The 26,822-nt window shown below is 48.7% G+C and overlaps 1 protein-coding gene across 4 annotated transcripts in view; it reads left to right on the top strand.

Moving 5' to 3' along the window:
- Positions 1 to 26,822, top strand: part of SPON1 (spondin 1) — a 261,347-nt gene that overhangs the window by 215,225 nt on the left and 19,300 nt on the right. For all 4 annotated transcript variants that reach the window (XR_015240990.1, XR_015240989.1, XM_086677913.1 and 1 more), the window contains exon 7: positions 17,695 to 17,759. Coding sequence is in view for 2 of the 4 variants with exons in the window: in XM_086677913.1 (XP_086534039.1) it covers positions 17,695 to 17,759 (65 nt within the window). In the remaining 2 variants the exon portion in view is untranslated. The remainder of the gene's footprint in view (positions 1 to 17,694; positions 17,760 to 26,822) is intronic.

Genomic DNA, 26,822 nt, shown 5'->3' with positions numbered 1-26,822 from the left:
GTGAGGATACTTTGACATCGGAGGACCCTAGGCTTAGATTCTGGCTCCTTCGCTGATTAGCCCCATGCAGGGGAGTAAATCGTTGGATTCTTTGAACCTCAGTTTCCTCATCCATTAACCCCACCTTTTAGGACTGATGGGGATTGAGGGTGCACGAAGGGGAGGAGACATGAGACTGGAGGAGGGGGCAGGGCCAGAGACAACTTTGTGTCCCATGCTAAAAAATGTATATATTATCCCTAAAGCCAAAGGAAGAACTTCAAGAAGTGGAGTGAGGGGCGCCTGGGTGGCTCAGTCGGTTGAGCGGCCAACTTCGGCTCAGGTCATGATCTCACAGTTGGTGAGTTCGAGCCCGCGTCCAGCTCTGTGCTGGCAGCTCAGAGCCTGGAGCCTGCTTCTGATTCTGTGTCTCCCTCTCTCTCTGCCCCTCCCCTGCTTGCTCTCTGTTTCTGTCTCTGTCTCTCAAAAATAATAAACATTAAAAAATTAAAAAAAACAAAAACAAAAACAAAAAAGAAGTGAGTGAGCCGGTCCAGCGCATGCTCTAGAAAGTTCCCCATAAGGGCTGGAGTGGGAGAGAGAGTAACCCTGGAGGCGGGAGGGAATTAGGAGGCCTGAGCACTCATATAAAGGAGTGATGAGGGCAGCCTGGTGGGGCGGGCCCCTCGGAGCCAATGACCAAAGGTGTTCCCTGGGATTTCTCAGACTTTGGTAGGTCAGTTCCATCACTCTCAGCGGGGCCTAACTATGTGAAGGAATAGAGAATCAGGGCTCCTATCATCATTGGAATTAAGCTGCTTTGGTGATTGCCAGAACATCACACCCGGACGCACTGAAGTGCGCTTTTGCAGTTCAAAATGGAAACAGTAACAGTGGTTAGCTGTGGGTGACGGGATTACAAATTGTCATTATGGTATTCTTTCTGCCTGTCTCAATTTTCTGAATGTTCTACAATGAACATATTTTTGTAATAAGAAAAAATCCATTATAAAAATGATTTCTGAAAAAACAGAACTACACACAGTTTCAGTCAAAACAGCAATTCTTTCCTTATCACCTGAGTAGGGAAATGCTCCATTGAATTACAAATGGGGAAAAAAAAATTGTTGATAAGACCCAACTTCAAACTTTGAAGGTGTTCGTTTTCTTCCTTTTGCTTTGAGAGCTTGTGCTGTGCCATTGAAGATAGACCAGACACATGTGAGCAGTCTTGAGTTTGAAAAATAATAGTCGTTTTTAGTGTTTATAGCTTCCCGCACAAATTCTTTGCACAATTTTTACTTCAGGAAGCTTCAAGTACAGGAAAATTGCCCAGTAGTTAGAGGTGATTGGATTATTGATATTCCCTTTTTAAAGCAAACAAACATCTCATCAAAGGGATGTCCAAGTGACAATAATACCTCCACACTCAGCCTGGGTTGTAAAAATAAGGAATTGCGTGCAGGTGGGCGCTGGGTTAGGTTTAGTGAAATTCAGTAGGAGCTACAGACAGAGGTCTAAGAACTGAAAAATTTCAGCTCTGTGCTCCAAAACATTGAGTGGCCATGCCTGAATTCAAACATTCATGGAGTCACCTCAGATAGACACATTATGCACCAGTAGGCTGCCTTCTAAGAGGTAGCACCTTGATGGCAATCTTCAACTTGAATTTTTTAAGGTAATTATAATAGTAATGAGAAGAGGTCACATAGTTTTATGGTACATAAAGTGTTCTAACAGGTAATCCTCGCAAGAAGCCTATGAGTTAACTTGAGTCTCATTTTAGAGATGGAGACCCATGAGACTCAGAGAAGCTGACTGACTGGCCTAAGGCCACACAGCTAGAAAGGAGAGAGACAGGACTCAGATCAGCTCTCAGACTCCGTGTTATTCCCTCCCTTCATCCCTTCTAACGACGGGTCTTAGTTACCTCATTTTCACTAGACCCACTAATTCAAAGGGCAAGTTGGGTCCCTAGGAATTGTATTAGTTCCTATTTTTTTTTAATGTCTATTTATTTTTGAGAGAGAGACCCACAGAGCATGAGCAGGGGGAGGGGCAGAGAGAGAGAGGGAGACACAGAATCTGAAGCAGGCTCCAGACTCTAAGCTGCCAGCACAGAGTCCGATGCGGGGCTCAAACTCATGAACCATGAGATCGTGACCTGAGCCGAAGTCGGATGCTCAACCGACTGAGCCACCCAGATGCCCCTGTATTAGTTCCTATTGCTGTTAAAACAAGTTACTACAGATTTAGTATCTTAAAACAATGTGAATTTATTCTCTTATACTTCTGGAGACCGGAAATCCAAAATGAGCCTTACAGGGCTAACATCAAGGTGTGAGCCAGGCTGGTTCCTTCAGGAGACTCCAAAAGGTTCTGGCCTCTTCAGAATGTCAGTGGCTTGTGGCCCCATCACTCCAATTTCTGCTTCCATCGTAGCATTGCCTTCTCACCTTCTGTAGTCAGACCTCCCCGTGCCTCCTGCTTACAAGGACACTTATATTTAAGGCCACCACATAATCCAGGATAATCTCCTGATCTCAAGATCCTTAACTTAATCACATCTGCCAAGTCCTTTTGGCCATAAGGTAACTTTCGTAGGTTCCAGGGATTAGAATATGGATACCTTTGGGGGGGGGAGGGGCCATTATTCAGCCTACCGCGGGAGTATTCATTGGACTGGTCCTTAAACGTAAAATCCTCTGAATCTAAATGTAGCTCATAGCTCCTTTTAGTTCTCTGTTTTTAACCTTTTGCTTTTGAGTGCCTTGGGGCTTTCGTGTTTGTCTGCTTGCTTGTACTCTGAAGCAAATTTGAGTCTGACTCCCTGTCCCCTAAAACTCCAGCCTCCTACCGTCTTCCAGGGATGGCTGCTGCCCACAGGGTTTCTCCAGGTCAGGTCTGGAAAAAGCCTGCAGAAAGATGCATTCTCTCCTGTTAGGCCTCTCCTGCCTGCTGCCATTTATTGAGCACTTACTCTGTGTCAGGAACCAGGCAAGCATTCTGTATTCATGTATAGCTCGTTTATGTCTCACAGCAAGCCTGTAAGGTAGTTATCCCACTCTGCAGAATGAGAAAATCAGGCTCAGAGAATTAAGTAGCCTGTCCAAGGTTGTACCGTTAAGCCACAGAGCCTCTAAAATCCAAGCTCTTCCTACCAGACTATTGCAAAATTAGATAATCCCCACACCCAAGTAATGTAGGGACCTTTTTTAGAGGGCATTTGTAAGCTCATAAACCCCCAGGGCTCAGTTGTAATTCTTTTCATTATCATATTGTTTAAATGTGTGCAAAGATAACTGGATATTAACTCTTTATGCTTATAGCTCTCATATGACCATAAAAGCAAACTAACGATAATAATAACACAAACTACAAACCTTTTAAAATGCTAATTAGGAACATTGCTCGAATGCGGTGGGTGATGCCGTTTTGCTGAAATTGACTACTCGCGAGACCCAGTTGTGAGGCCCGCTGTCCCAACATGGTCCTTCAGAGTTTGCTGGGCCTGGACACCAGGTCCTTCGGCCTAATCCACCTCCCCCGGGCCGCTGACAGCACATGCATCATTTGGACTTTCCCTGGTGAGAATGTCTTTGATGTGCTAACTCTGCCTCTCGTTTTTTTCCCCACCAGCTGTAGCAGCTGGGTTCTCTGGGCAGCAGGCAGAGCCCAGACTGGCATGTGTGAAGTTAGGGAATGCTCCTGGGAACCACACCTGGGGTGGCGAGAGGGGTGGCGGGCAGAGACGGGCCGAGGGAGAGGCGGAGCTGCGGTGCAGACCCAAAGAAGGCCTCTGCCAACATCACGTGAGGCGGTTTCATCCAGCCGGTGCAACCCCCAAAAAGAACTGACAGCTGAGGACCACATTTTAGCATCTTTCCCAGCAGCTGAAGAGTGATCTGGGCAGAGCATCACCGGTCCACAGGAAAGTTGTACAGAGCAGCTGTGGGATATAAACACACATACATCCTGGCTGCTGAAATTGTCTGGTGATGCTAGGTTATAGGATCTTCGAGTAAAGAGAATATTAGGGGGGAATAAAAACTTTCACTTACTGAATATTCAGTATATTTGATGAAGCACCTACTATGAGATAGATGCGTGTTTTGCTAGATGCCTTCTGGTTGGAAAGACACGTAAGTGAAAAAATAATCGTGCAAGTGATAATGAAGCAACATGGTTGAGGTAATGGAAAAAAAGACGATTTGAGGATCCAGGGGCATCCAGAAGGCATCCCCAGGGCAGGGAGGTGGGGGAAATGGAGCTTATTGGGCAAAGGGTACAAAGTTACAGTTATGTAGGACGAATAAGTCTAGAGACCTAACGTACCGCACGATGACTATAGTTTAAATGACCGTAGGGGCGCCTGGGTGGCTCAGTCGGGTAAGCATCTGACTCTTGGTTTTGGCTCAGGTCACGATCTCGCGGTTGTGGCATCGAGCCCGCTTTGGGCTCTGCACTGAGTGTGAAGCCTGCTTGGGATTCTCCCTCTCTCCCTCTCCCTCTGCCCCTCCCCTGCTCCTGTGCACACGCTCTCTCTCTCCCCTCCCATAAATAAATAAATACAAACATATGTATTTATATATAGTATCATATAATATATACGAATACTAATATAATGCTGGATTGTATACTGGAAATTTGCTAAGAGAGTAGATTTCTGGTGCTCTCACCCCAAAAAGAAAAAGGCAACCCTGTGAAGAGATGAATGTGTTAATTAGCCTGACAACAGTGACCATTTTACTACGTGCAGGCGCACCTCATTTGATTGTACTTCACTTTATCGTGCTTGGCAGATACTGCCTTTTTTTTTTTTTTTTTTTTTTTTTTTTTTTACAAATTGAAGGTTGGCAGCAATCCCGCATGGAGGAAATCTTTCAGAATTCCTTTTGCAATGGCATTTGCTCACTTCGCGTCTCTGTCGCATCTTGGTCGTTTTTGCAAACTCTTGGGTAATTCTCGTTTTGGTAACTCTTTGGCAATTCTCTTCCAACTTTTTCATCATAGTTATGTTTGTTAGGGTGATCAGTGGCTCACTGAAAGCTCAGATGATGGGTTGCACTTTTTGGCAGCAAAGTATTTTTTGATTAAGATACGCACATTGTTTTTTTGGTTTGTTTGGTTTTTTTAGACCTAATGGTATTGCACCTTTAACAGACTTCAGTATAGTGTAAATGTAACTCTTATATACACTGGGAAAGCAAAAAATTCATTTGCCTCACCTTGCTGTGATATTGGCTTATTGTAGTGGTCTGCAACCAAACCCACAATATCTCCAAGGTATGCCTATGCATGTATATCATCAAAACATTGTATTGTACACCTTTTAAATATATAAATTTCTACTCAAAAAAAATTAGGCCTTTGAGAGGAGGAGTTGCTTGAGGGACAGGAATAAGTGGACACAGTGGACAATTACACAGAAGGAGGGGGCATGGAGACATGTGAATTTAGTAATCATGGCTAGCCTTTTGTCACCACTCGCCTGGCCCTTCACTTTCACTATCTCATTCAATCTGCACGTATCTTATTAACCTACAAGAGGACATGGCCACAAGAGCAGGGACTGTGGTGCCTTGTCCACTGCCCTATGCCCCATGCCCAGCACAGTCTCTGACCCATAAAAGGAGCTCAATGAATACATGTTTCACACATGAGGACTCCCCCCAGAGAGGGTGAGTAACTTCCCCAAACTTACACAGCTTGTAAGTGGTTGAGCCAGGATTTGAACTTCAGTCTGACTTATTCCACCACACTGCTCTTTAACTGTTGGTCCGAGATGCCACAATTAATAACTAGAAGTTGGTATTCATAGCCAGGGAAACTTCTCTTACCATGGGAAGCCTGACAGAGGCCAGCCTCGTAAGTTCCTGGTAGGGACATCCCTTTAGTGTCAGCCACAACACAGAACTTCTCTGTTACCTCCCCAGTCTCTCCCCAAACCTCTGTGGAGGACATGGAGGGGGATTTGGTCCTCAGGAGTGAGAAGGGTTAAGCTTTTACAGCTTATCAAAGCTGTTCCTTTGCATTTAAATAGCGCTATTTAAGAAAGCAGCATTTCTGGTACCTTATTTGATGCTAACATCCCCCCCCCCCCCACCAGCACCTTAAGGCAGGCCTGTTCCTCCACTGTCCAGGTCATTTGGAGCTTCATTACTTAACAGTTTGAAAGCTTTTTATGGAAATCAGTGGATGAAGGGAGCTGATGAAGTGAAATGTTCTTATATTTAAGGATCCAGACAAACAAGCAGACAGTACAATACCTGAAGCTTCCACCTTGCTTTCTAATTCAGTCTAGGGTATTTCGGAGATCATCTCATTAGTGATATAGCTCTTTTAATGACGAACCCATATAGCAATGGAAAAACACACACGTGTATGCTTTTGTATCTTTTTTTACTTTGCTATATGGTCTTCGAGGTCATCATTAAAAGAGCTATGTCACACATGAGATCATCTCTGAAATGTATTAAATGAGAAAGCAAGGTGCAGACAGTTTGTGTAATCATCTATTTGTATAATAATCTAGCTACTATTGTGCAAAGAAATGGTAGGGGTAAAGACAACGTGTGTGTGTGTGTGTGTGTGTGTGTGTGTGTGTGTGTAAACATACAAATGTAGAAATGAATTGATAATAGCCGCTAGGTAAGGATGGTGAGATGTGGATATTCCTTTTTACATATCTCTCACGCCCTCTCTTTTTGTAACATCATATAATATGGTTATGTTATTTGGGTTTTTTTTTTTTTATTTTAAAGTCCTTATTTTAGTGCATGAGGTAATTTTCATCTTGAGAGAGTGCTGATCTGGCCCTTTTCACCCGCATTAGCACCTGTATCTCAGAATACTTTAGTGGCTTTGTCAGTGAAGCCTTCTCCACATCCCGAACTCTCCAAGCCTGGCCCTCTCTCCAAGCCTGGCCCTCGGCTCACCAGCCCCTGCTGTGTTGGCCCCAGAGAGCCCATCAAAGTCTGGCACGCTGTGACTGCCCCTTGTTTAGGTCTGCCTCCCCACTCAGGAAAGCTCCATGAGGCAGGGGTTGGCGTCTCTCTTGTTCCGGCTCTGTCTCCAGCCCCCCGCAGTGGAGCCTGGCAGGGACTATGGGCTCACTCCGTATCTGCTGGGCGCCCGGCAATGCCCGTGACCTCAAGCATTAGGAGCTACAGCCCTGTGCCTTCCTTGTCCATCCTCTTGCTCTGGTTGGAAGGCCGCCCTCCACCTCGGGCCTGGATCTCACCCCTTATCTTTTCAAGTACCCCACTCCCAGTGCACCCTCTCTCCCGCGACAGCGATTTCTCTTTCTGTAGTAGATTATACCGTTTCACATGCAAACCTGCCGTGATGTCACTCATCTTTTAAGAAATAATCACATGTCCTTCCTGCTACTGCCAGTTTTTTCAACACCCTGCACAGCACACTCCTCAAAAGAGCTGTTTGGGCTTGCTGGGGCACCGCCTCGTGGGCTGGTCTTTCCTAAACCTGCTTCAGTTGCATTTCCAGCAGTGACCAGCGAGGCAGCGGTGGCAGCAGTGAGCAAGTAGCAGGGCCTGCGGCAGCGGGGCAAAGGGGAGGGGGTACAGCAGGGGACAAGGGGTCAGTGGGGGATAGTGGGGACAGCAGAGGACAGTGAGGACATGAAGGGAACAGTGGGGTCGCAGGGTCAGCAAGGGGACAGTGGGGATAGTGGATGTAGCAGGGGAAGAGTGGGAGAGCAGCGGTATCAGGGGGCTGTGGGGACAGCAGGAGGCAGCGGGGAAGCAGGGAGACAGTGGGACAGTGGGGGTGTCAGGGGGCAGGAGGGCAGCAGGGGACAGTGGGACAGCAGGGTGTCAGGGGAAGTAGGGACAGTAGGGGGAAGCAGGGGGACAGGAGGGTGTCAGGGGACGGAGGGGACAGCAGGGACAGCAGGGAGCAGTGGAGACATTAATAGGCAGCGGGGAGAGAGCACAAGGGCTTTGAAGAGGCCGGGGGGGGGGGGGGGGCAGTTCCCCTAGTGTCGTCAGCCTCTCTGGCTGTCCCTAGTTAGGCTCTTCGCCATCCCCACTCCCTTCTCTGTCTCTGCCCGCTCTCCAGGTTCTTTGTCCTGTCACTTTAACCACCACCTATATGCTTATGCCTTTCGAATATACATTTCTGGCCTGGACTTGTCCCTCGAATTCCAGCCTCGTATATCCAACTGCTGACAAGACACCTCCCCTTGGAGTCATCCTTGACCCCTCTTAGTTTTACGACCCACATCCATCAGCACCTTGATGTTCTGCATCTCCCTTCAAAATAACGCCTTGCATCCACAGTCTCCTCACCTTGCAGTGCTCTCTCCTGTCCTGCTGCCCCCATGCCCCACCACTGTCCACTCCCTGCAGTGGGCAGGGCCCTCGGAACACATCAATCGGGTCACCTGCTCCTGGGGGCAGACCCTTCGGCACATGCTAACCCCACTGCATTCGCCAGAAGTGCCCTCGGACCCCTGGGACGGCCACACAGGCCAGGGGCTTCCTCTAGCTTGTCATGAATTAATCACTTAATTAGCTCACCCATTACTCATCCCTTAATCATACCCGGCACACCTCCTCCAACCCAAGCCGATGCAGGGAAGGACACAGTCCCCACCCCTGCTCTAGCGTTGGCTTCTGGGACTAGACCTGGACTGGAGCTGTCCTCAGAGGAAGGTACAAGGGGGAGACAGGGAAGAGGGATGAGGGGTGTTCAAGGCTGTGCTTTTAAGTTCACTGGAAGGATGCCTGGGCAGCTCACTTAAAATGTCTGACTTTAAGCATTCAACTTCAGCTCAGGTCATGATTTCACAGCTCATAAGTTCAAGTCCTGCATCAGGCTCTGTGTCTGACAGCTCAGAGCCTGGAGCCTCCTTCAGATTCTGTGTCTCCCTCCCTCTCTCTCTGCCCCTCCCCTGCTTGTGCTCTGCCTCTCTCCCTTTCAAAAATAAAACATCCGACTTGATTTCAGCTCAGGTCATGATCTCGTGATTCATGAGTTCGAGCCCTGCATGGGGCTCTGTGGAGTCTGCTTGGGACTCTCTCTCTCCCTCTCTGTCTCGCCCACCCACCCCCCCATAAGTAAGTAAACTTTAAAAAAAAATACAAATAAAATCTTTAAAAAATAATAAAAAGACCACTGGAGATGCTCCCACGGGGCAGGATTGGGGCACTGCCCCATAGGTGGCATCACAGTCACCTTCAGCCAGGCCTGGCCGGGGCTTCCTTGCAACCCCTGCCTGTTTGAAAGCAGACAGGGGGCACCTGGGTGGCTCAGTGGGTTAAGAGTCCAGGTTGAGCTCAGGTCATGATCTCACGGTTCGTGAGTTCAAGCCCTGCACCAGGCTCTGTGCTGACAGCTCACAGCCTGGAGCCTGCTTTGGATTCTGTGTCTCCCTCTCTCTCTGCCCCTCCCCTGCTCATGCTCATGCTCATGCTCATGCTCTCTCTGTCTCTCTCTCTCTCTCTCTCAAAAATAAATAAAACATTAAAAATTTTTTTTAAAAAAGAAAGCAGACAGCCTCTGCTTCTCACGTTCTCTCTCCCCTGTGACGTCGGAATCTCGCCTGGCCTGGCCCCTTTTTCACTCCTCTGCCTCTGGCCCTGGCACTTAGTCTTTTCCAATTGCTGGAGACAGGGTGGAGGTGGGGAGGAGGGCCTGGGAAGATCAGGTGGAGAGAGGCTGGTGGGATGGAGAGACAGACATGCCCCATCGACCTCCCTAGCTCCCTCAGCTCCCGGGGGCTGCAGACTTTCACGTGCATTACAAAGGACAAAATGAAAAAGTCCGGAAAATGAGGTTAAACCCCGGATTGACACTTCGGTCCCCAAAGGACAAGCTAAACTGTTGCCGGTGGCTCATAGAAGCACACAGAAGGCTGGTCATCTCTCTCAGGTCATGGGGTGATGCCTCTCCTCAGAGCGCTCCACCTGCCAGAGTCGTGCTGCAGGTAGAGGGGCGGTGGGGCAGCCCCCGGGGACTCTGATGGGCCCTCCCTCTCCCGCTTCAGAAATACCAAGCTGCTTTCACCAAAACGTCTCACGGGGAAATTGTTATCTGCGAGCCTTACACAATTTTCCCATCGGAATTACAGACTGTATTTGAAAAGAACTAAAAAGACATTGAGTTTGAAACGCTTCTGTGCAACCACATCACCTTCTTGTGGATCTGTTAATGGGCTCTGGGTACCTTCTCTGCCTTTGAGCTCACCGATCAGACAGTGGCTTGGGATGACCGCTGCTTCCCCGGGCGTGAGGCATGCTATGGGCACTTCAACAGGCAGCCCAGGTCGCGGGGTGTCCCCCTGAAGCGGACTCGGAAATTGTGAAATCTGACCACAGCTCCTAACGCGGCCTGTGTCCTGTCCCTTCCTTCTAGTTCAGGCTGTTCCAGCACAGTTGTCTGGCTGGCATTGTCCTACCGCTCTGCCAGTGCCTGCCAGCTCCACGCTCAGATCTCTGAGGATCACTTCACGCAGCTAGGATGATGGAGTGCTGTTGGGCTGAGGCTCAGAGGGCACCAGCCCCTTCCTCATCACAGCCTCTCATTCATGCAACAAATATTGCTTGAGCATGTCCCAAGCATGGTCCCAAATATGGAGGCTACAGCACTGGGCAAGAGAGACAACAGCCCTTGCCCAAAGTAAGGGGTGGGGGGCTACTCTAGCAGGGAGAGAGAACCCCTCGAAAGTAAATAAGCAAAATCCACAGGGTATCGGACAGTGACCAAGGCGATGAAGAAAACACAATCAGATAAGGTGATGGGGGCGTGCCGGGTTGAGGAGCCGGCGAGGAATTGCTCTTTTTAGTCACGGGGTCAACAAAGACCTGAAGAGAAGGTGACGTTTGAGCAAACACCTGGAGGAGGCAAGGGCGTGAGTGTCGTGATGTCTGTCCAGAGGACAGCATTGCTGGCGTAGGAAACAGCAAGGGCTAAGTGTGCCCGGTCCGTTCGCGGGAAAATGAGATGTCTGGAATGGCCAAAACAAAGTGAGAGAGGGACAGAGCCCTAAGGGATAGAGTCAGTGAAGTAACACAGGGCGAGGCTGGTCACGGAGGACTGTGGGGGGCACGGAAGCTCCCCATTTGCTGTGGGGTGTGAAGCCATTGAAGGATTTTGACCTGAGAAATGGCGTGGGATGGTTGCTGTGCAACGAGCCCAGAGGAGGGCCAAAGAGGAGGCAGAGACACCAGCCAAGGAGCAGTTGCAATCATGTAGGTGAGTAGTGATGATGGCTTGGACCACAGTGGCAGCAAGGCAGGTGATGGAAAGTGGTGGGCTCATAAATGCATTTTAGAAGCAGAGCTGACAGGGTGGACGGAAGGATTGGATGTGGAGTAGGAGAGAAAGAAGCATCAGGGAGGAGAAACTGGAAAGCTGGCATTGCCACTGAGCCGGCTGGGGAGAAAAGGGCAGGCCGGGCTAGGGGAGAGGACGGTCACGAATTTGGTCTCAGACTGTTGAGTTTGAGACACCAATTCGACATCCAGACGAAAATGTTAAACAGTTGATACAGAACGTAGAAAATTAAACTTCAGTCATCATTGATGTATGTATAGTATTTTAAGGCGTGAGACAAGCTGCAGTTAATTATAAGGCAATATGGGACAGGATCAAGGACTTGAACCCAGCTGCATGGAGAGGGGTCAGCAAAGAAGACTGAGGAGGAACAGCCAGTGGGGTGAGAAGAAATAGAGAGGCAGCAGGTGCCAGAACCATGTAGAAAGTGTTTCAAGACAGAAGGAGTGACCAGCTCTCCTGGTCCAACACTGCCGAGGGGTCATGGAAGCTAAGAGCTGGGCAATAACCGTGGGCAGTGGTGAGAGCATTGGTGATCCTGACCAGAGCAGTATCGGAGGAGGGAGGCATCTCAGTTACTTCATCTGAAAAATGGGAACCATTTGCCTGCCTGCCTCAGACTTCTGCAGTACAGACCACAGGTGACCACAGGCAAGCCATGGACCACCGCCAAATATGAACCATCTGTTTTTATTTATGACCCAGTAAACCCAGAGCTTGTTGAAACAATGAGAGACTATGTTGTGGGGCACAATTGATTTAAAAGATGCCCATATCGCCTGGGTGGCGCAGTCGGTTAAGCGTCCGACTTCAGCCAGGTCACGATCTCGCGGTCCGGGAGTTCGAGCCCCGCGTCAGGCTCTGGGCTGATGGCTCAGAGCCTGGAGCCTGTTTCCGATTCTGTGTCTCCCTCTCTCTCTGCCCCTCCCCCGTTCATGCTCTGTCTCTCTCTGTCCCAAAAATAAATAAAAAACGTTGAAAAAAAAAAAATTTAAAAGATGCCCATAGCTCCATTATTACCTTCTAAAACGGCTCATTTCCTGCTGCTCATCACCAGGACACCCACGAAGGGATGAAAAAGCTCCCTTCAGACATGGAAGCCATCAGGGTTGTTTTTTATGGTAAGTGGGAATTCTGGGATAGGATAGAAGCAAATAATGGAGCCAAACACCGTTCACGAGAGTCTACCTAAGAGGCCAGGCACTGCCCTCACAGAGGGATCTGGGTGACCCTATGCCTCAGAGCAAGAGCTCTTCGGGGAAAACTGTCACCCAGCGGTAGCCACGCTCTTGCTGAAAACGACAAGCAAAACAGGAGAGGGACCAGAGCAAGATAGAGAGGAAGAGTAGTCAGGCCGGGTGGAAAGAGCAAGAATTTTGGAGCCAGACACATCTGTATGGGAACCATGGTTCCTGGGTGGGCTGCAAGAAGTCACATGACTTCTCTGAACCTCAGTTTCCTCGTCTGCAAAATGAGATGATAGCTGTTCCCAAGGATTTTCCTAAGAAACAAGCTGATGAATACAAGGAAATGTGCGATGAGGTGGGGGTCTCTCTGTGCACGCACGTGTATCACTGCACGTGCATTTAATATCATTGGTCGTTGGGTGTCTGCCTCTCCAGGAGCAGTTCCTCTCCAACGCAAGGACCCTGCGTCTCCCCTGCTCTTCATCAAAATCAGTTCTCAGGGCAGCATTAACATTCAGAACTCAGAGTGTTCTAAGGCCTGCAGAGGCCCAGGCGGGGGACAGGGGGGCTGACCTGTCAAGAGTGCCCAGCTCTCCCTGCACCACAGCTTACCCTCCCGGCTCCCCTCTGCCTGGGGTCACAGGGTGACGAGCGTGGTCTCCAGGGTCAGGCTGACGTTTAAACTCCAGCTCTGCCATTGCCTAACTGGCTAACTAATTTGGCCAGATAAATGTGTTTCCGAGGATTAAAAGTGTATACCTACATCCCTTGCAAATGTTGTAAGGATTAAATAAAATACTATATAAAGGTAACGAGCACAGTGCCTCTGCCCAGCGCATAAAAGCAGTAGATCGCTGTGTTATTATTGTTGATGTTTCCGTTACTTTCCCTCTCTGAGTATGGATTGCAGCCCCTTTCTCTTCCTGCAGGGAGGAGGCCGGTTGTCCGGGCAGAGTCCCAGACCGTAGGTCGAGGGCAGGACATTCTCTGTGCCCCTTGGAGCAGAGGGGGCCTTAGGATGAGGAAAGAGGTTGTGGTTCAGGACTGGGAGATGAAGGTTCAGGCAGGTACAGGCACAGACAGGAGGTGAGGCACGAGGCAGGGAGGAGGTGACAGACTCTGGCCTTTCACTGCGGGCATGGCTGAGATGCCCAGCGCTCTCCCGCACTGGGGGCTGGCTCTGGAGGGCATGGGAAGGGCAGTGTTGGGCAAGGTTGGCTCTGACACCAAACCCCACCCGTTCCCCAGACCCACACTCTTACTCTCTGCTCTGCTCAGACTCGGCATCTCCTAATACTGATGTGATCTCTGCCTCCAACCTGTCCTGGGCCTGTGTTCGCTCCACACGGCCCTCCTTCCTCCAGAGCTGATCTCAGCCGGTGGCCTGTTTGGGGCTGTGTGATTCCCATTTGCTGTTGGTAGCTATGAAGTCTGAGTACAGCTGTGACATCTTCACAACATATTTACCAAAAGCAAAATGAAAGAGCTCATCCCCATGAAGATGGACACCAGTGACCTGTGGTTTCTTTGGGGTTTTTTATTTTAATTGGCACATCTCCGGAAAAGTGCTAATGTCATCCAAAAGAGGCATGAACTGTGAATATGCCCTGAAATAGTTGGTTTGAAAAGAGTCCTATGGGAAATGTATAAGGGCTCTAAGGATTCTTGAAAGATCCTTTCTGTGCCTTAGAGACGTGTTAAGAGAGCTTTTCATTTAAGTCTGAAGTTTGGATTGCTTACTCTGACTTTAAATCCTTCATTCTTCAGAATGGAACACGCCCCGCCCCCCGAGCAGCCCCATCCAAGGCTCACCCAGCTACATGAACCTCCCATCATATGCTCCCTGAGACTCAGAGCTTGGCTTTAAGGGAGGGAGTATTCTCCCGAGGCTTTGTGGATTTGTAGATGCAACTGTGTGCTTCACAATCTGTACTCAAGCGGTGCAAATTGATTCTAATACCAGCTTGGCCTGAATGTAAATGAGAGTAAGAATAGTAACTAATATATGCATATTTGGGCACCGCATTAACACATTATATGAATGATGCCACTTAGTCCCCCAACAACCCCGTGTAGTAGAAACTCTTTCTAAATCCCATTTCACAGATGAGAAGGCTAAGGGAGGTCAAGAGACTTGCCAAAGGACACAGAGCTAGCTAATGGTGCAGGCAGGATTTGAACTCGGTGTGATTCTAGAGCTTGTACTCTCAAACATACCGCTCCTGTGCCGGCTGGAACAGTAAATACCCAAAAGATGGATGGTGTTCAGTGTGTCCAAAGGTGTGGCAAGATGGGCATATATGCATTCTCGTGGGGGTGTAAATTGGTACAGATTTTTGGAGCACGATTTGGTAGGTCCTGCCAAAACTCTAAATCTGCTTCATCTTTTAACCATCCCCTAGGAATCCATAACACAGGAAGCCTTGGGTTTGTAAACAAAGAAATATGTATACAAGGCTTCGTGACAGCATGGAAACAATTAAATATCCACCAATAATGCTAGTTAAGTAAATTACAGACCCTCCACGCTATGGAATTCTAGATACACATCAAAGGCTTTGCTTTTTCAATAATTTGCTGGATATGGCCATGGAAAAGCCACTCTCCAGTCCTATAGAATCTAGGGTCTACCAGACAAGTTTGATGCTCCAAAGATTTTTAGCTTTTTAAATAAATTTTCCATAGTGCCCCTGCATTCTTATCTGATGGAATAACACAAATGATCACAAACAAGCAAAACTAAGCTATTGATCATGCAGATGGCGTGCAACCACTAGATGAAACAATTTACAGCAACAAGCTGTTCTAAAGCCTGCACACGTGGCTCCATCATCCTTGGAGCCTCCATATCCCTAAAAATTACAGCTAGAGTTTCATCACCATGCATAAACACTAATGGAGGGCCCAAACAATTTTTGTCGTTATATACTGCAAAAGCAAAATCAATATATCATCAGCTGGGACTTGAAAACCAAGATTTCATTATAATGCAAGGTACATCTGCAAGGCCAGCCTACATGGTGTCTATCTTAACTCCACCCACATTGATCTTACTTCTTAGTAAAGTATTTCTTCAAGGGCAAAAGGATTGTCATCAGACGGTATCTCGTTTCTTGGGTCTCATGTCTTGGGTTTCTCTTTGATGCCTCTTGACTTGGTTTACCAGAATTTAAAGATCTCCAACACTTTAAACAGCACCCAAAGGACTGCTATGATGCGGTATCTACTGACATGGAAAGTTTCCCATGGGATGGTATTAAGGAAAAAATTTGAAATCATGGTGCAGAATAAGTATGATGCGGTTTTTGTGGGGAGAGCCGTATCTAATGTGCACACACATATGCACACGCACGTAGTTGCATATGCAATGATATACACCAAACTGTAACATTCTGGAGAAGGAACCAGAAGGCAGGGTAGATGCTGGATGGACTATGGTCACTATTCGCATTGTGTGCTTCTGTGATGCTAAATCTGTCTACAGTATGCATGTACAATTCTGTTTATGCATTATTCTGTATATGTAAAATCAAAGAAAAACATATACTAGAGCCAGATGATGAAGGCCATGTAGGAAAACTCAGGAATCAAGAACTGGTCATGGGGGGCACCTGGGTGGCTCAGTTGGTTAAGCATCCAACTCTTGGTTTCGGCTCAGGTCATGATCTCATGGTTCATGGGTTCAAGCCCCGCATCGGGCTCTGTGCTGACGGCACAGAGCCTGCTTGGGATTCTGTCTCCCTCTTTCTCTGCCCCTCCCCTGCTCGCTCTATATCTATCTCTCTCTCAAAAATAAATAAATAAACATTAAAAAATAATAACTGGTCATGGGAGTTGTGAGGAGCTACTGAAGGGCTGAGGCAGGGAACGGAGACGGTCGGATTTGTGGCAACATGGAAGGTGCATTGGGGGGAAGCAAGAAGGTATGGAGACTGTGGGAGGAGGCTCAAGGGACTTGAAGGCTGTGGGCACAGTGGGTCTTGGAGCCCACCAGCTGTGAGGGGCAGGAGATGGGGGGAATGGAGGTTCACAGTAGATGTGCCTTTAACCTGCTGGAGGAGGAGTGGGCTTCTGGGGTTGGAGGAAGGGCTCATTGCGAGCCATGGGATGTAGGAGATGACTGCAGGGTGGTGGGGTTTTCTGGGCATGGTACCCACCAATTAAGAAGTTTATCGGTTCATCCTAAATATGTCCTAGGCACTCACGCCAGGCATGGCTCTAAAAACTGGAGCAGAGATATAAGCCAGCCAAGCAAGTCTCTGCCCCCTTGGAACTCAGGGACCTGTTCAGTCAGCAACAGAGTACTTCCTTCCTCAGCTGGTGACATTCTAGGCTTTTCCAAGTACAGTGGACAGTGGCGTCTGAGCACTGCTGGGCCCAGCCAGGGGAAGGGGAGATCCAGGACCAGCTGAATCATCTCCGGGGAAGGTCCCTAGCCAAAGCCAAATTTGGGCCCGTGGAAGCCTTAAGCCTTGAAAAGGTTATGATACTCCTCTGCCCCGTCACTGAAGATAAAAACCCAAACAGACTGCCAAGTAAAGTTAAGCAAGATCCACAAACTTCTGCATTTCCCCCCTCGATGTTGACTTAATGCTTTCCTTCAAATTGTTAATTAGCAAATCCTTCCTCAAAAATCGATTTTAAGGGCCCATGCTACACGCTGTCCAAAGCAAATAGAGCGGAATGATATGAGCGGCACAAGGGGTGTTGGCCTCAGACTTTGTTCTGGCCTCCGGTCCAAGGGAGTCCAATCAGGTGTGTGGGTCTCAACAGCAGGAGAGGTCTGGGGCCGGGGGGGTTGGGGGGGTGGTGGTGACAATCCTCCGGAGCAGGTATTGGCTACCCTGCATGCAACTCCTCATGCAGCCGGTGCCTGGACACAGAGTGCACAACCTGCCCTCCAGGCTGGGCATGATATAGAAGCATGGCCATCCAAGGCGGAGGCCGGGTCAGAGCTCCAGCTGCAGTGCGGGAGGGGTGGCCGGAGCTGGAAACCAGAGTGTGGCTCAGTGAACCCATCAGTGTGCAACACACAACAGACGCAGCGGGCACTGAGCCCCATCCCCCGGGATGGCCGAGGCTCCCGGGCTTCGCTACCGTGGGGGGGGATGGCTCCACACCTGGGCAGCAGGTAAGGGAATGAGGGTGGACGATGTCACCATGTCAAACCTCTCTTGCTGCCATGAGCCTGGCTCTCCTCACTAAACAACTGTGGTCCTTTTTTTTGCAGAGTGATGAGGTCCTCACCGTCATCAAGGCCAAAGCTCAGTGGCCAGCCTGGCAGCCTCTCAACGTGTAAGTAGCACACAGACCCTGGCCATTTCTCATACTCGGAGCCACCCACTGGCTGGCCACCACATGAGTTATGTCATTAAAGTCAGCAGTACCTCTCAGGTGCATGAGCAGGTGAGGTACACTGCCCACGTGTGGGCCTATCACACTTACCCATATCTTCTCAGGAATACGGGCCTGGTCTTTGTCTCCCCCGATGGCTCTAATACCACAGAACCGGACATAACAGTTGCCATTACGTGTTCACTCATGTTCTCGGCCACGACTGACTGAAACCAACTTCGCACACAGGTACACTCACTCTAGGCAGGTCTTACTCGTGGAAAACTAGATTGGCCCCAGGTTATCTCTTTCCTGTCTACTCTATCCCTTTAAGATTTCATCCTCCCTTGTATTTTGATGACCTAGGTATGCCGATGGCTCCCTGAAGGACTACTCCGCCAGGCAGATATGTAGGTAGGTAGGTAGGTAGGTAGGAAGATAGGTAGGTGAGTAAGTAATCATCCATCCATCAGTTTCTTGGACACCTCTCTGTAGATGGCGTACATGGACCTTGAAATCATCATATCAAAAAAACAAAACAAAACAAAACCAAATCCTATTGTGTTATCCTCTCCTTAGAATCCATCCATGACTTCCTTTGGTCTCCAGGATCACCTAGAGAGGCCCCAGTGAGCCGAACATGCCCCAGCTCCTGCTTCCTTTTCCTTAGGGCTCATGTCTTGCCTCTCTCTACTCTGCACCTCTCTCTGGCCATGCCGAGTCCTGTGCAGTTCCTTGAACGAGCTTTGGTTTCACTCCTCCTTCAAGGATGCAAGACTTGGAGCAAAGTTCCTGCCAACTGCATGAAAATGGTTTATGAAGAATGGCTTGGCCATTCTCTGGAGTCGTCTATACCCACCGATGATGGTGGTGATGGAGAGCGCAACGACACAGGCATTGGGTGAGATTCTGCTCGGTGGGAGCAAAGGCAAAGTCAAGATGATGGGTAGAGAAGCACAGGATGGGGTAGCAGGAGCGGAGAGAGGAGTGCTCCCACACAACCAGCAGGGAGCTGGTGCCCACCTGTTTAACCATTCAGCAAATTAACCGTTCCTCCCCCACCCACGACGTGCCAGCCCTGTACACCCAGTCCCCAGCCTTTGGAACCCACAGCCATTGGGGGTGGGGGGATGGACAATAAAGAGAGGTCTCCCACCCAAGAGCTGCCCTTTGCACACCTTCGGGTGACACCATACACCATGGTGGCCGTGCACACTCCATGGGGATAAATGTTATGATGAGGTTATAAGTGGTTCTGGAAGCCTAGAGAAGGGGCACAACCCAGCCGAGGATTGAGGAGGGGTCATGGAGGGCCTTGTTCAGAAGGTATCATATGGGGCTGAGTCTGGAAGGAGGCTCCTTGCCCTGGATTGGCCCAGGTCTGGACAGAACTGAGGCCCTAAGTGGCGACCTGAGGAAAGAGAGACAGGCCCACACCTGGACAGCTGACCAAGGGCAGCCGAGCTGGCTGCGTAGAGGCCTTTCCTGGCTTGCTGTGACCTCCTCTGAGGAAGCTGGGGCCAGAGTGGTTGGAAACCTGCCCAGCCCTGGAAATGCCTTCCCCTCCAAGGAGAAGCAGCAGAGGCAGGGTCTACTGCCCCCAGCTCTCCCCTGGTAGGGGGGCATTTGCCTGTCTCAGGCCTGTCCCACCAAAAAACACCGATGTGAATTCACCGAGGCCCTGAGGCCCCTTCACATCATTAACGTCAGTTAGGAAAAAACACCCACCGTGAATCTTGTGCGCTCAGGCTCTCCTCAGCTGCCCCCAGCTCCCAAAACTGCATGTGGACGAGTCCTCACCTTGGGCTCAAAACCAGGCAGGGGCTGGGGGCATCTGGGCCAGAGTTTGCAGATGCCAGTGTTGATACCACTAGGGAAACCTGATCCCAGTTTTCCCTTAAGGAGCCCCGGGTTTAGGAAGGTATAAATGGCAAAGCAGGGTGCTTCTGGAAGGAGAGCGGAAAGGAGGAAGAAAAAGCAGGGAGCAGAGAGCTGTCCTCTTGTCTCTAGCGCCTACTATGTGCCAGGTACCCTGCCAGGACTTATGTTCCTCATCCCACTCCATCCTCATACTAACCCCATGAGGTAGGGGTCTGGAGCCTCACTTTGCAGATGAGACAGAGGCTCAGACCTTAGCAGCCAGCTCCACTGGCGGAGGAACTAGAATTCCAACCCTCCCCAGCTGCCTCCACTCCCTGTGCCCCTTACTTATTACTAGGCCCCTCCAACTACGTAACAAGTCAGTCAGTGTCCATCTTTTCACCAATCAAGACATATATATATCTGCCAGTCAGACTTCGGACCAGCATGAAATTCACACTGTGACCACAACCAAATTGTCTGACTCCTGCCCCAGAACAAAACAAAACCGTGACTTTCACTTACCTTGTGTCCTTCCGTTAAGGATGACTGAAACATTTCATTGCCTCAACAAACATTTATGGCCGGTCTCTAAAGGGAAGTACTGTCAAAGATACTTAGGAATACAGTGCTGAGCAGAGCAGAGTTTCTCATGAACTCACAGTTCAGTGAGGGAGAGACATTAACCAAATGCTGACAAATGTGACATGTCTGTGAAGATATAAGGTACCATGAGAGAGCGTGACGGGGACCCTGACCCAACCTGAAGGTCAGAGAAAGCTTCCTTTAAGGGATGGCCATTGAGCTAAGAGTTAAGGAACCAATAGGAGCTGACTAGGTAAAGAGGCAAAGAAAGGGGAGAACATTCTAGAAAGTCTAGAGAGACTATCATGTGTAAAGACCCTGAGGAGGGTTCAGCATACTTAAGGTGCTAAACAGTTGTGGTATAACTAGGTCCAGAAATCACAGGCGAACTTGGTGTGGGGCCAAGGCACACATTAGGGATTTCGATTTTTCCATTAAGAGTAATGGGAAATCTTTGAAGGGTTTTAAGCAGGATGACAACATGATCAAATCTGCATTCAAAAGAAAACAAAACAGGGGTGTCTGGGTGGCTCAGTATGTTGTCCAACTTTTGATTTCCGCTCAGGTCATATCATAGTTTGTGAGTTCGAGCCCTATGTTGGGCTCTGCATTGACAGCTCAGAGGCTGTTTGGGATTCTCTCTCTCTCTCTCTCTCTCTCTCTCTCTCTCTGCCCTTCCCCCACATGAGCTCACTCTCTCTCCAAAACAAGTAAATAAACTTAAAAAAAAATAAACAGTAACAACACTCTGGCTCCAATACGAGAAGGTCAAGAGTAGTGAGGGGAGAATTCACAGTGACCTTGACAAGGATGGTGGTGGTAGAGATGGAGAGAGGTACGGCGGTCGTAGAGAGGTGTAGGAGCAGAATCCCACAGGCTGCAGTGATAAGTTCAATAAGGAGAGTGAGGGAAGCAGAGACACCTGGATGAATGGGTTGGTGGGGCCACCTATTAGGTTCAGAATAGTAAATGAAGTTCAGTGGGAAAGACCATGAGCTCAGTTCTGGATGTGATACGTTGGAGATGCACGTTGGAGGACATACCTGCAAAGGAAGGAAACAGAAAAGGAGTAGCAAACAGACTGGGGAAGGAAGCTTGGCATCAGGGAAGCCAAGAGAAGAAAGTGCTCCAGGAGAGAGTGGTCAGCTGTGTCCAGTGCACCTGAGAGATCAAGTAAGATTAGGGCTGCATCATGCCTATTGGGTTGACCAACATGAAGAAAATCAGTGACTTTATTGAGAATCCTTTCCACTGAGCAATGGCGGGCAGCCTCCAGGGGGGTGAAATGTGAACAGAAAGTGAGGTTATAGAGTCAGCAAATACAGACAAGTCTTCTGAGTTACCTGCTCCAAGGAGGTAACAGAGTCAATGATGTTTTTTTGTCTTCTTCTTTTTTAAGATGGGGAAGACTTTTCTGTAAATTTGAAATATATATATATATTTAGGGACACCTTCCCAGCTTTCCCCCGTCCCTCAGACTTCATGAGACCCCAGTGGAACAGAATTAATTGATGGCAAACACCCAGACCTCCCAAACACCCAAACCCTCTCTGCTCAGTGCTACCAGCTTGTTAAGGGAAAGGAATTTTCCTTTGATTTTCCCATACCCCAGTCTCCCCTTCCCTCTTCCAAATCTCATTAGGAAGTCAAATTAGGAAGCCTCCACGCAGCCAAGTTTTGTTTTGCAGAAACAGCCCTGCCCCTCCTCACTGAGCCTGCCCGATTGAGGTTAATGGGATTCTATCCACCCTTGGGCCAGTGGAAAGCCGGGGTGACCTACTTTGTGAGGTCCTGCCCTGTGAAACTGACTTGCTTTTCAATGATCTTCATCTTTTTCCCCAGGACCACTTCTCAAAGGACAGCCATGAACAAAACAAATTAGCTGCTGACTTGTTTAGCTCAATAAATCAAGCTGTGGGTCTGTCAGCCCAGAGTGCAGGTAGAGACAGGAAAGACAGATTCTGAACAAAACCCACATCCTTCACCAGTTCCTCTGGCGCCTGAGTAGAAAATGACCAGGTTTCCTGCAAATCAGTTCTAAATTTCTACCACCCAGTTCCTCCAGGTTAATCTGAATGCTAGGAATTACTGGAACTTCTGCAAATAATCTTTATTCTTACAATGGATTTTATAAGGGACTGTAGTCTCTGTAATTATTTCCAGCCACTCTGTTTAACTCACATTTGATTAGACAGCTGTCCTTGTTTTTGAGACAGATGAAGGGAGGGTGGACTAGAGACAGTCACCCTCTCCAGCAATCCTGCCCCGCAAATCACCCAAGCCATGGCTCTCCCCATGAGGACAAAGGCATCTCTCTCTTTCTCAGATCAGGGCTGAAAGTTTCAGGGTCCTCCCTGTCTCCTGTAGCACTTGCCCAGGTCTGCCGATACCCTCAGGATTGTAAAGACTGGCGTTGGACTAGAGGAGCAGGCGGTAGATCTAATTGGCCAGAGGGACCCGGAGCCCTAGATGCCTCCAGGTTATAAGCAGTTTTTCCGAGGCAGAAACCTCAGACCTACCACGCAGGACTTCAGCCTAGTGCGTGGCTCTTGCGCCCTCTAGTGGTTAGGTTGAGTTTCTGCAACTTCGAAAGCTATGGGGGATTATTTGAAATACACGAGAGACAGAACTCGGCATATGAGTGACCTGAATCGCCAGTGACTAGAGTCTCACCAGTGACCTGAGTTACACTGGTTTGGATCTGAAATTTAGAAGGAGATAATAAGTTCTTAGGAGGAGCATAAAAATCCCTACTGCCTCTTTTCTTTTATGGTGTTCTTTGAAGTTTTGTTTGGAAAGGCTTAATGAGCAAGAAATCAACATTTACCAAGTCCTAGGATGTGCCGGTCACAATAACAAGCAGTTTCCTCACGAAAAGCCCTTGGGTGGGTAAGATGATGCTCCCATTTTGCTGCCATAGTAGGTGCAAAGAGCCGGGGGGGGAGGGGGCAAAAAGCCCCTGGCACAGAGCTAGCAAGTGGCTGAACCCAGATGCAAATCCAGCTGCCTCTTCCAATATCTTTTGTTCTTCCCTGCGCACCATGCTGCCTCTCTGAATGTAAAAAGGTGAAGCATTTCTCCATGTCTTGATCTGGTCTTCCTTATTCATTTTTCTGGTGTGAATTGTCTGTTCATAACTTTCCTTTATCTGTCAAGATTGTGGTGTTTTTCTTACAGATTTGGATTAGCTCTGTATATACGACAGTTACATTTGTCAGTCACACTGCATGGAGATGTTTTTTCCAACATGCCATTTTTTTTCTCGCTAATTCAACCATGTTGTTTCATTACACAGATGTCTTTAGTTGGTTCATAATTCAATTAGTTACTTTTGTTATTGTTTTATTGTTTCAAAGCAGAGGAAATTAACATTTCTCTAGCAAATCAGTAATCGACATGTCCCCTATAATCTGGTTGCTGTCTATTTAACTCTGGATTATTTATTTAGGTATGTGAGATTAAGTGCAAATTCCACATTTTTAAAAGAAAAACTGCAGTTAAATTGGCCCCACCCTGTTGGCACAATCTTTCCTTTTCCCCCTAATTTGAGAAGTCTGTTTTGTATAATACCATAGCTAAAGTTTCTGGGATCTCCAATCTATGCCACTCATTTATATTTCTTTCTTGTCCTGAATAGGCTTCCATTTTAATTATCATGATTTATAATATACTGTTATCATGGTATGGCCAGATCAACTCTCTTTGCTAGAAAACTGATGAAAAACTTAAATCCCAGAACAGAAAAATAAAACCAAATTCACAAAATATCCTATCTGGAAAGATATGGCATATAAGAAAGCATGAATGTGGATTTTTATTATGGTTTGGACAAATTAAAGAACTCCAGTCGTACCAAGCATTTCCCAAAGAAAACTCCCATATATTCTTATCCATTTCATTATTTTAAATAGCATTTTTATTATGGAAGTAATAAATACTTTGAGGTGATTTTTAAATTAAATTTGAAGGTCAAAGGAAGTATAAGAGCTCCATTCATTTCCTAGATTAAGTAATTTATTTAAAACAAATATTTGAGGAGAATCCACTTCATGCCAAGTTCTAAGTCGGGCTCCGAGATAGAGCTGTAAGCAAGACAAAAATGGTCTCTACTCTTCCGGAACCTAATGTGCAAGATGGAAATTCAACCAGAACCCCAAGGAAAGAGCGAGCTCATCCTGCTCTGGGAAAGTGCACTCGGGGTCCTAAACAATTTGAAGAGAGGTCAGGAAATGCTTCCTGCAGGATGCATTATGGGAGCTGGGGATCAGGGGGCGAATTTCCCAGTCAAGGGTAAGAGAAAAGAGCAGAGCATAACTGAAGATGCTAGAAAATTGCTAAAATTGCCCCCAGGCCCGTACAGATTCAAGTTTACCATATTACCCAACCTAAGGTCAGGCGTTTTGTGCAGGGATTGGTTGCCCCAAATTTCCTACTCCTTAAAACTCACCAGCGTCTGGAAGGATATGTCACTCAGGTTACAGATTTGGCCAAAGTGCATCGGTGGAGAACAATCTGCATCGTGTCTTACAAGACACGTGAGGTTCTCCGATGGTTAAGTCCAACAGCTGAGCAGAGTATCAGGATGGCCTGTTGGGTCAGGCTTGATTCGGTTTCCCCAGCACCGGACTCCTGAGCAAAGATGTCTTTGCCCCTTAGGTTGTCACTATGAATAGTGTCACCCATAGTTTACAGGATACAAATGACAATTCTGACAAAGCAAGCCACATGCTCAGGGAGATGGGAAGGTAACAGGTGGAGTGGTTGGTTTCTATGGCAATGGAAGATGAAGTATGCCCCCCAAGGCCTTGCTGGACCCCCAAGGGGCCAAGAGCGAAGGAGGGCTGGGGCGAAAGCAGTCCCCTCAGATGTCCATGCTGTGTGGTTTGCACCGACAGGAAGGCAGGCCCCGGACCATACACTGTGAGTCCCTAGTGAGCAAGGCTGCAGTTCTTGTAGAAGCCAGGTCTTTAAAGAAGCTGCTAAAAGCTAAAGCCACTCACCTACATGCCAGTAAACGCACACCTGGGAAAAGATGAAATCCCCCAGTTTGTGCCTACATAGTGGACTAGGTGTGTGGGGGATGTTAGCGGTTTATAAAGGCTTCCTCAAAAAGCATCGTGGGAGCCTCACAGAAACCCTGCAGGTAGGTGGTGTCAGATGAAGAACCTGGGACTGGAGGACAGTGAGTGACTTACTGCCAAGACCTAGAGCTGGGGGTAGAAGAGCCCAAGTCCTCACACACTGCCTTGTTCAGCCCGCCCACTGGGCACCTCGGTCCTGGGATGAAGCTTAGGGTTCCTGCCCTCAAGGAGCTCCCAATCTAGAGGGGGAAGACCGAATGATGACAGGGTGATGTCGATCATAGGGCACACCTCTCTCCACAGGTGTGGAGAGACACCACAGGCACTGGCCTCAGTCAGGGAGATCCCAAAAGGCTCCAGGATGAGGTGACTCATGACCTGAAGCTTGAAAGAGGAGTAGACCAACACTCGTCAAACTCGAGGTGCATCCGGAGCACCTCGAGGGGTCGTTAAACTACAATGCTGGGTCCTACCCCCAGAGTCTCTGATTACGTAAATCTGGGGTGGGGCTCAAGAATCCACATTTCTAACAAGTTACCAGGGGACCGCACGGTGCAAACCACTGCAGAAGAGCTTTCCCAGCAGACGGAAGTGCACATGGGACCTGCAACTAGGCTGGTCTGGCCGGGGCACAGGGCGGCGGATGGGGTGGGCGGCAGGAGGCTGGAGAGGAGGGCGACACAGGGCCTTGCTGGGCTGCTGACACCCAAGCCAGGGCTCAGACCAGGCTCTTCCCCCACTCCTGTAACAGAACATAGACTGGCATCAGGCTATAATGGGTAGTCCATTCAGGAAGGCCTCTCTCCACTTCCCCCCTCTCTTTTCTGATCTCTTTACGACCCTACCCTGCTTCTCTCAAGTGCCAGCCGCTGGACTAAGCACCGTATGCAAGTTCTCTCATTAAACACAGTAACCCTTTGGAGTAGACATATGGAGATCCCCATTTTACAGACGGGGACGCTGAGGCACAGAATGCTTTGGTAATTTGCCCCCAGGACCCGCAGCTCAAAGAGGTGACGCCAGACACACACCCAGGCTTCCGTTCCTCTCTGTGCGTGGCTTGACCCCATCTAGCCTGCCAGAGCCCAACGGGTCCAGTTCCACGAGGCCTAACCAGGTCTGGTGTCATTACTTTTGGGGACAGGTGAGGGGAGCCAGAAGCAGCTGGCCTCCACAGAGGGACACGGGGACTCCCCAGCAGCTGAGGTGCACCAGCTGCCAGCTGAACTGAACAGACACGTTGGTCCCCAGCCAAGGATTCCCCACAATTAGCAGCCTGGGGATGTAGAGTCAGGCAGAGCTGCCTTTAAACCTCAGCCCCTACCAGCTATGTCTCTTTAAAGGTCCATTAACCTTTATACCTTTCCACGCTTGCTTTCTTCTCTACAAAATGGGACAACTCGAACCCCACGGGATTGTCACGGGGGTGGGGAAATAAAATAACCCGGGTCTGCCACCCGGTGTGTGCTGAGTGCATCTAACTCTTCCTTCCCCAGCT

Source organism: Puma concolor, chromosome D1, assembly GCF_028749965.1.
Source record: "Puma concolor isolate L17-30 chromosome D1, mPumCon1.1.hap2, whole genome shotgun sequence".
Taxonomy (NCBI): Eukaryota; Metazoa; Chordata; class Mammalia; order Carnivora; family Felidae; genus Puma; species Puma concolor.
This window is presented reverse-complemented; position numbering and strand designations above follow the sequence as displayed.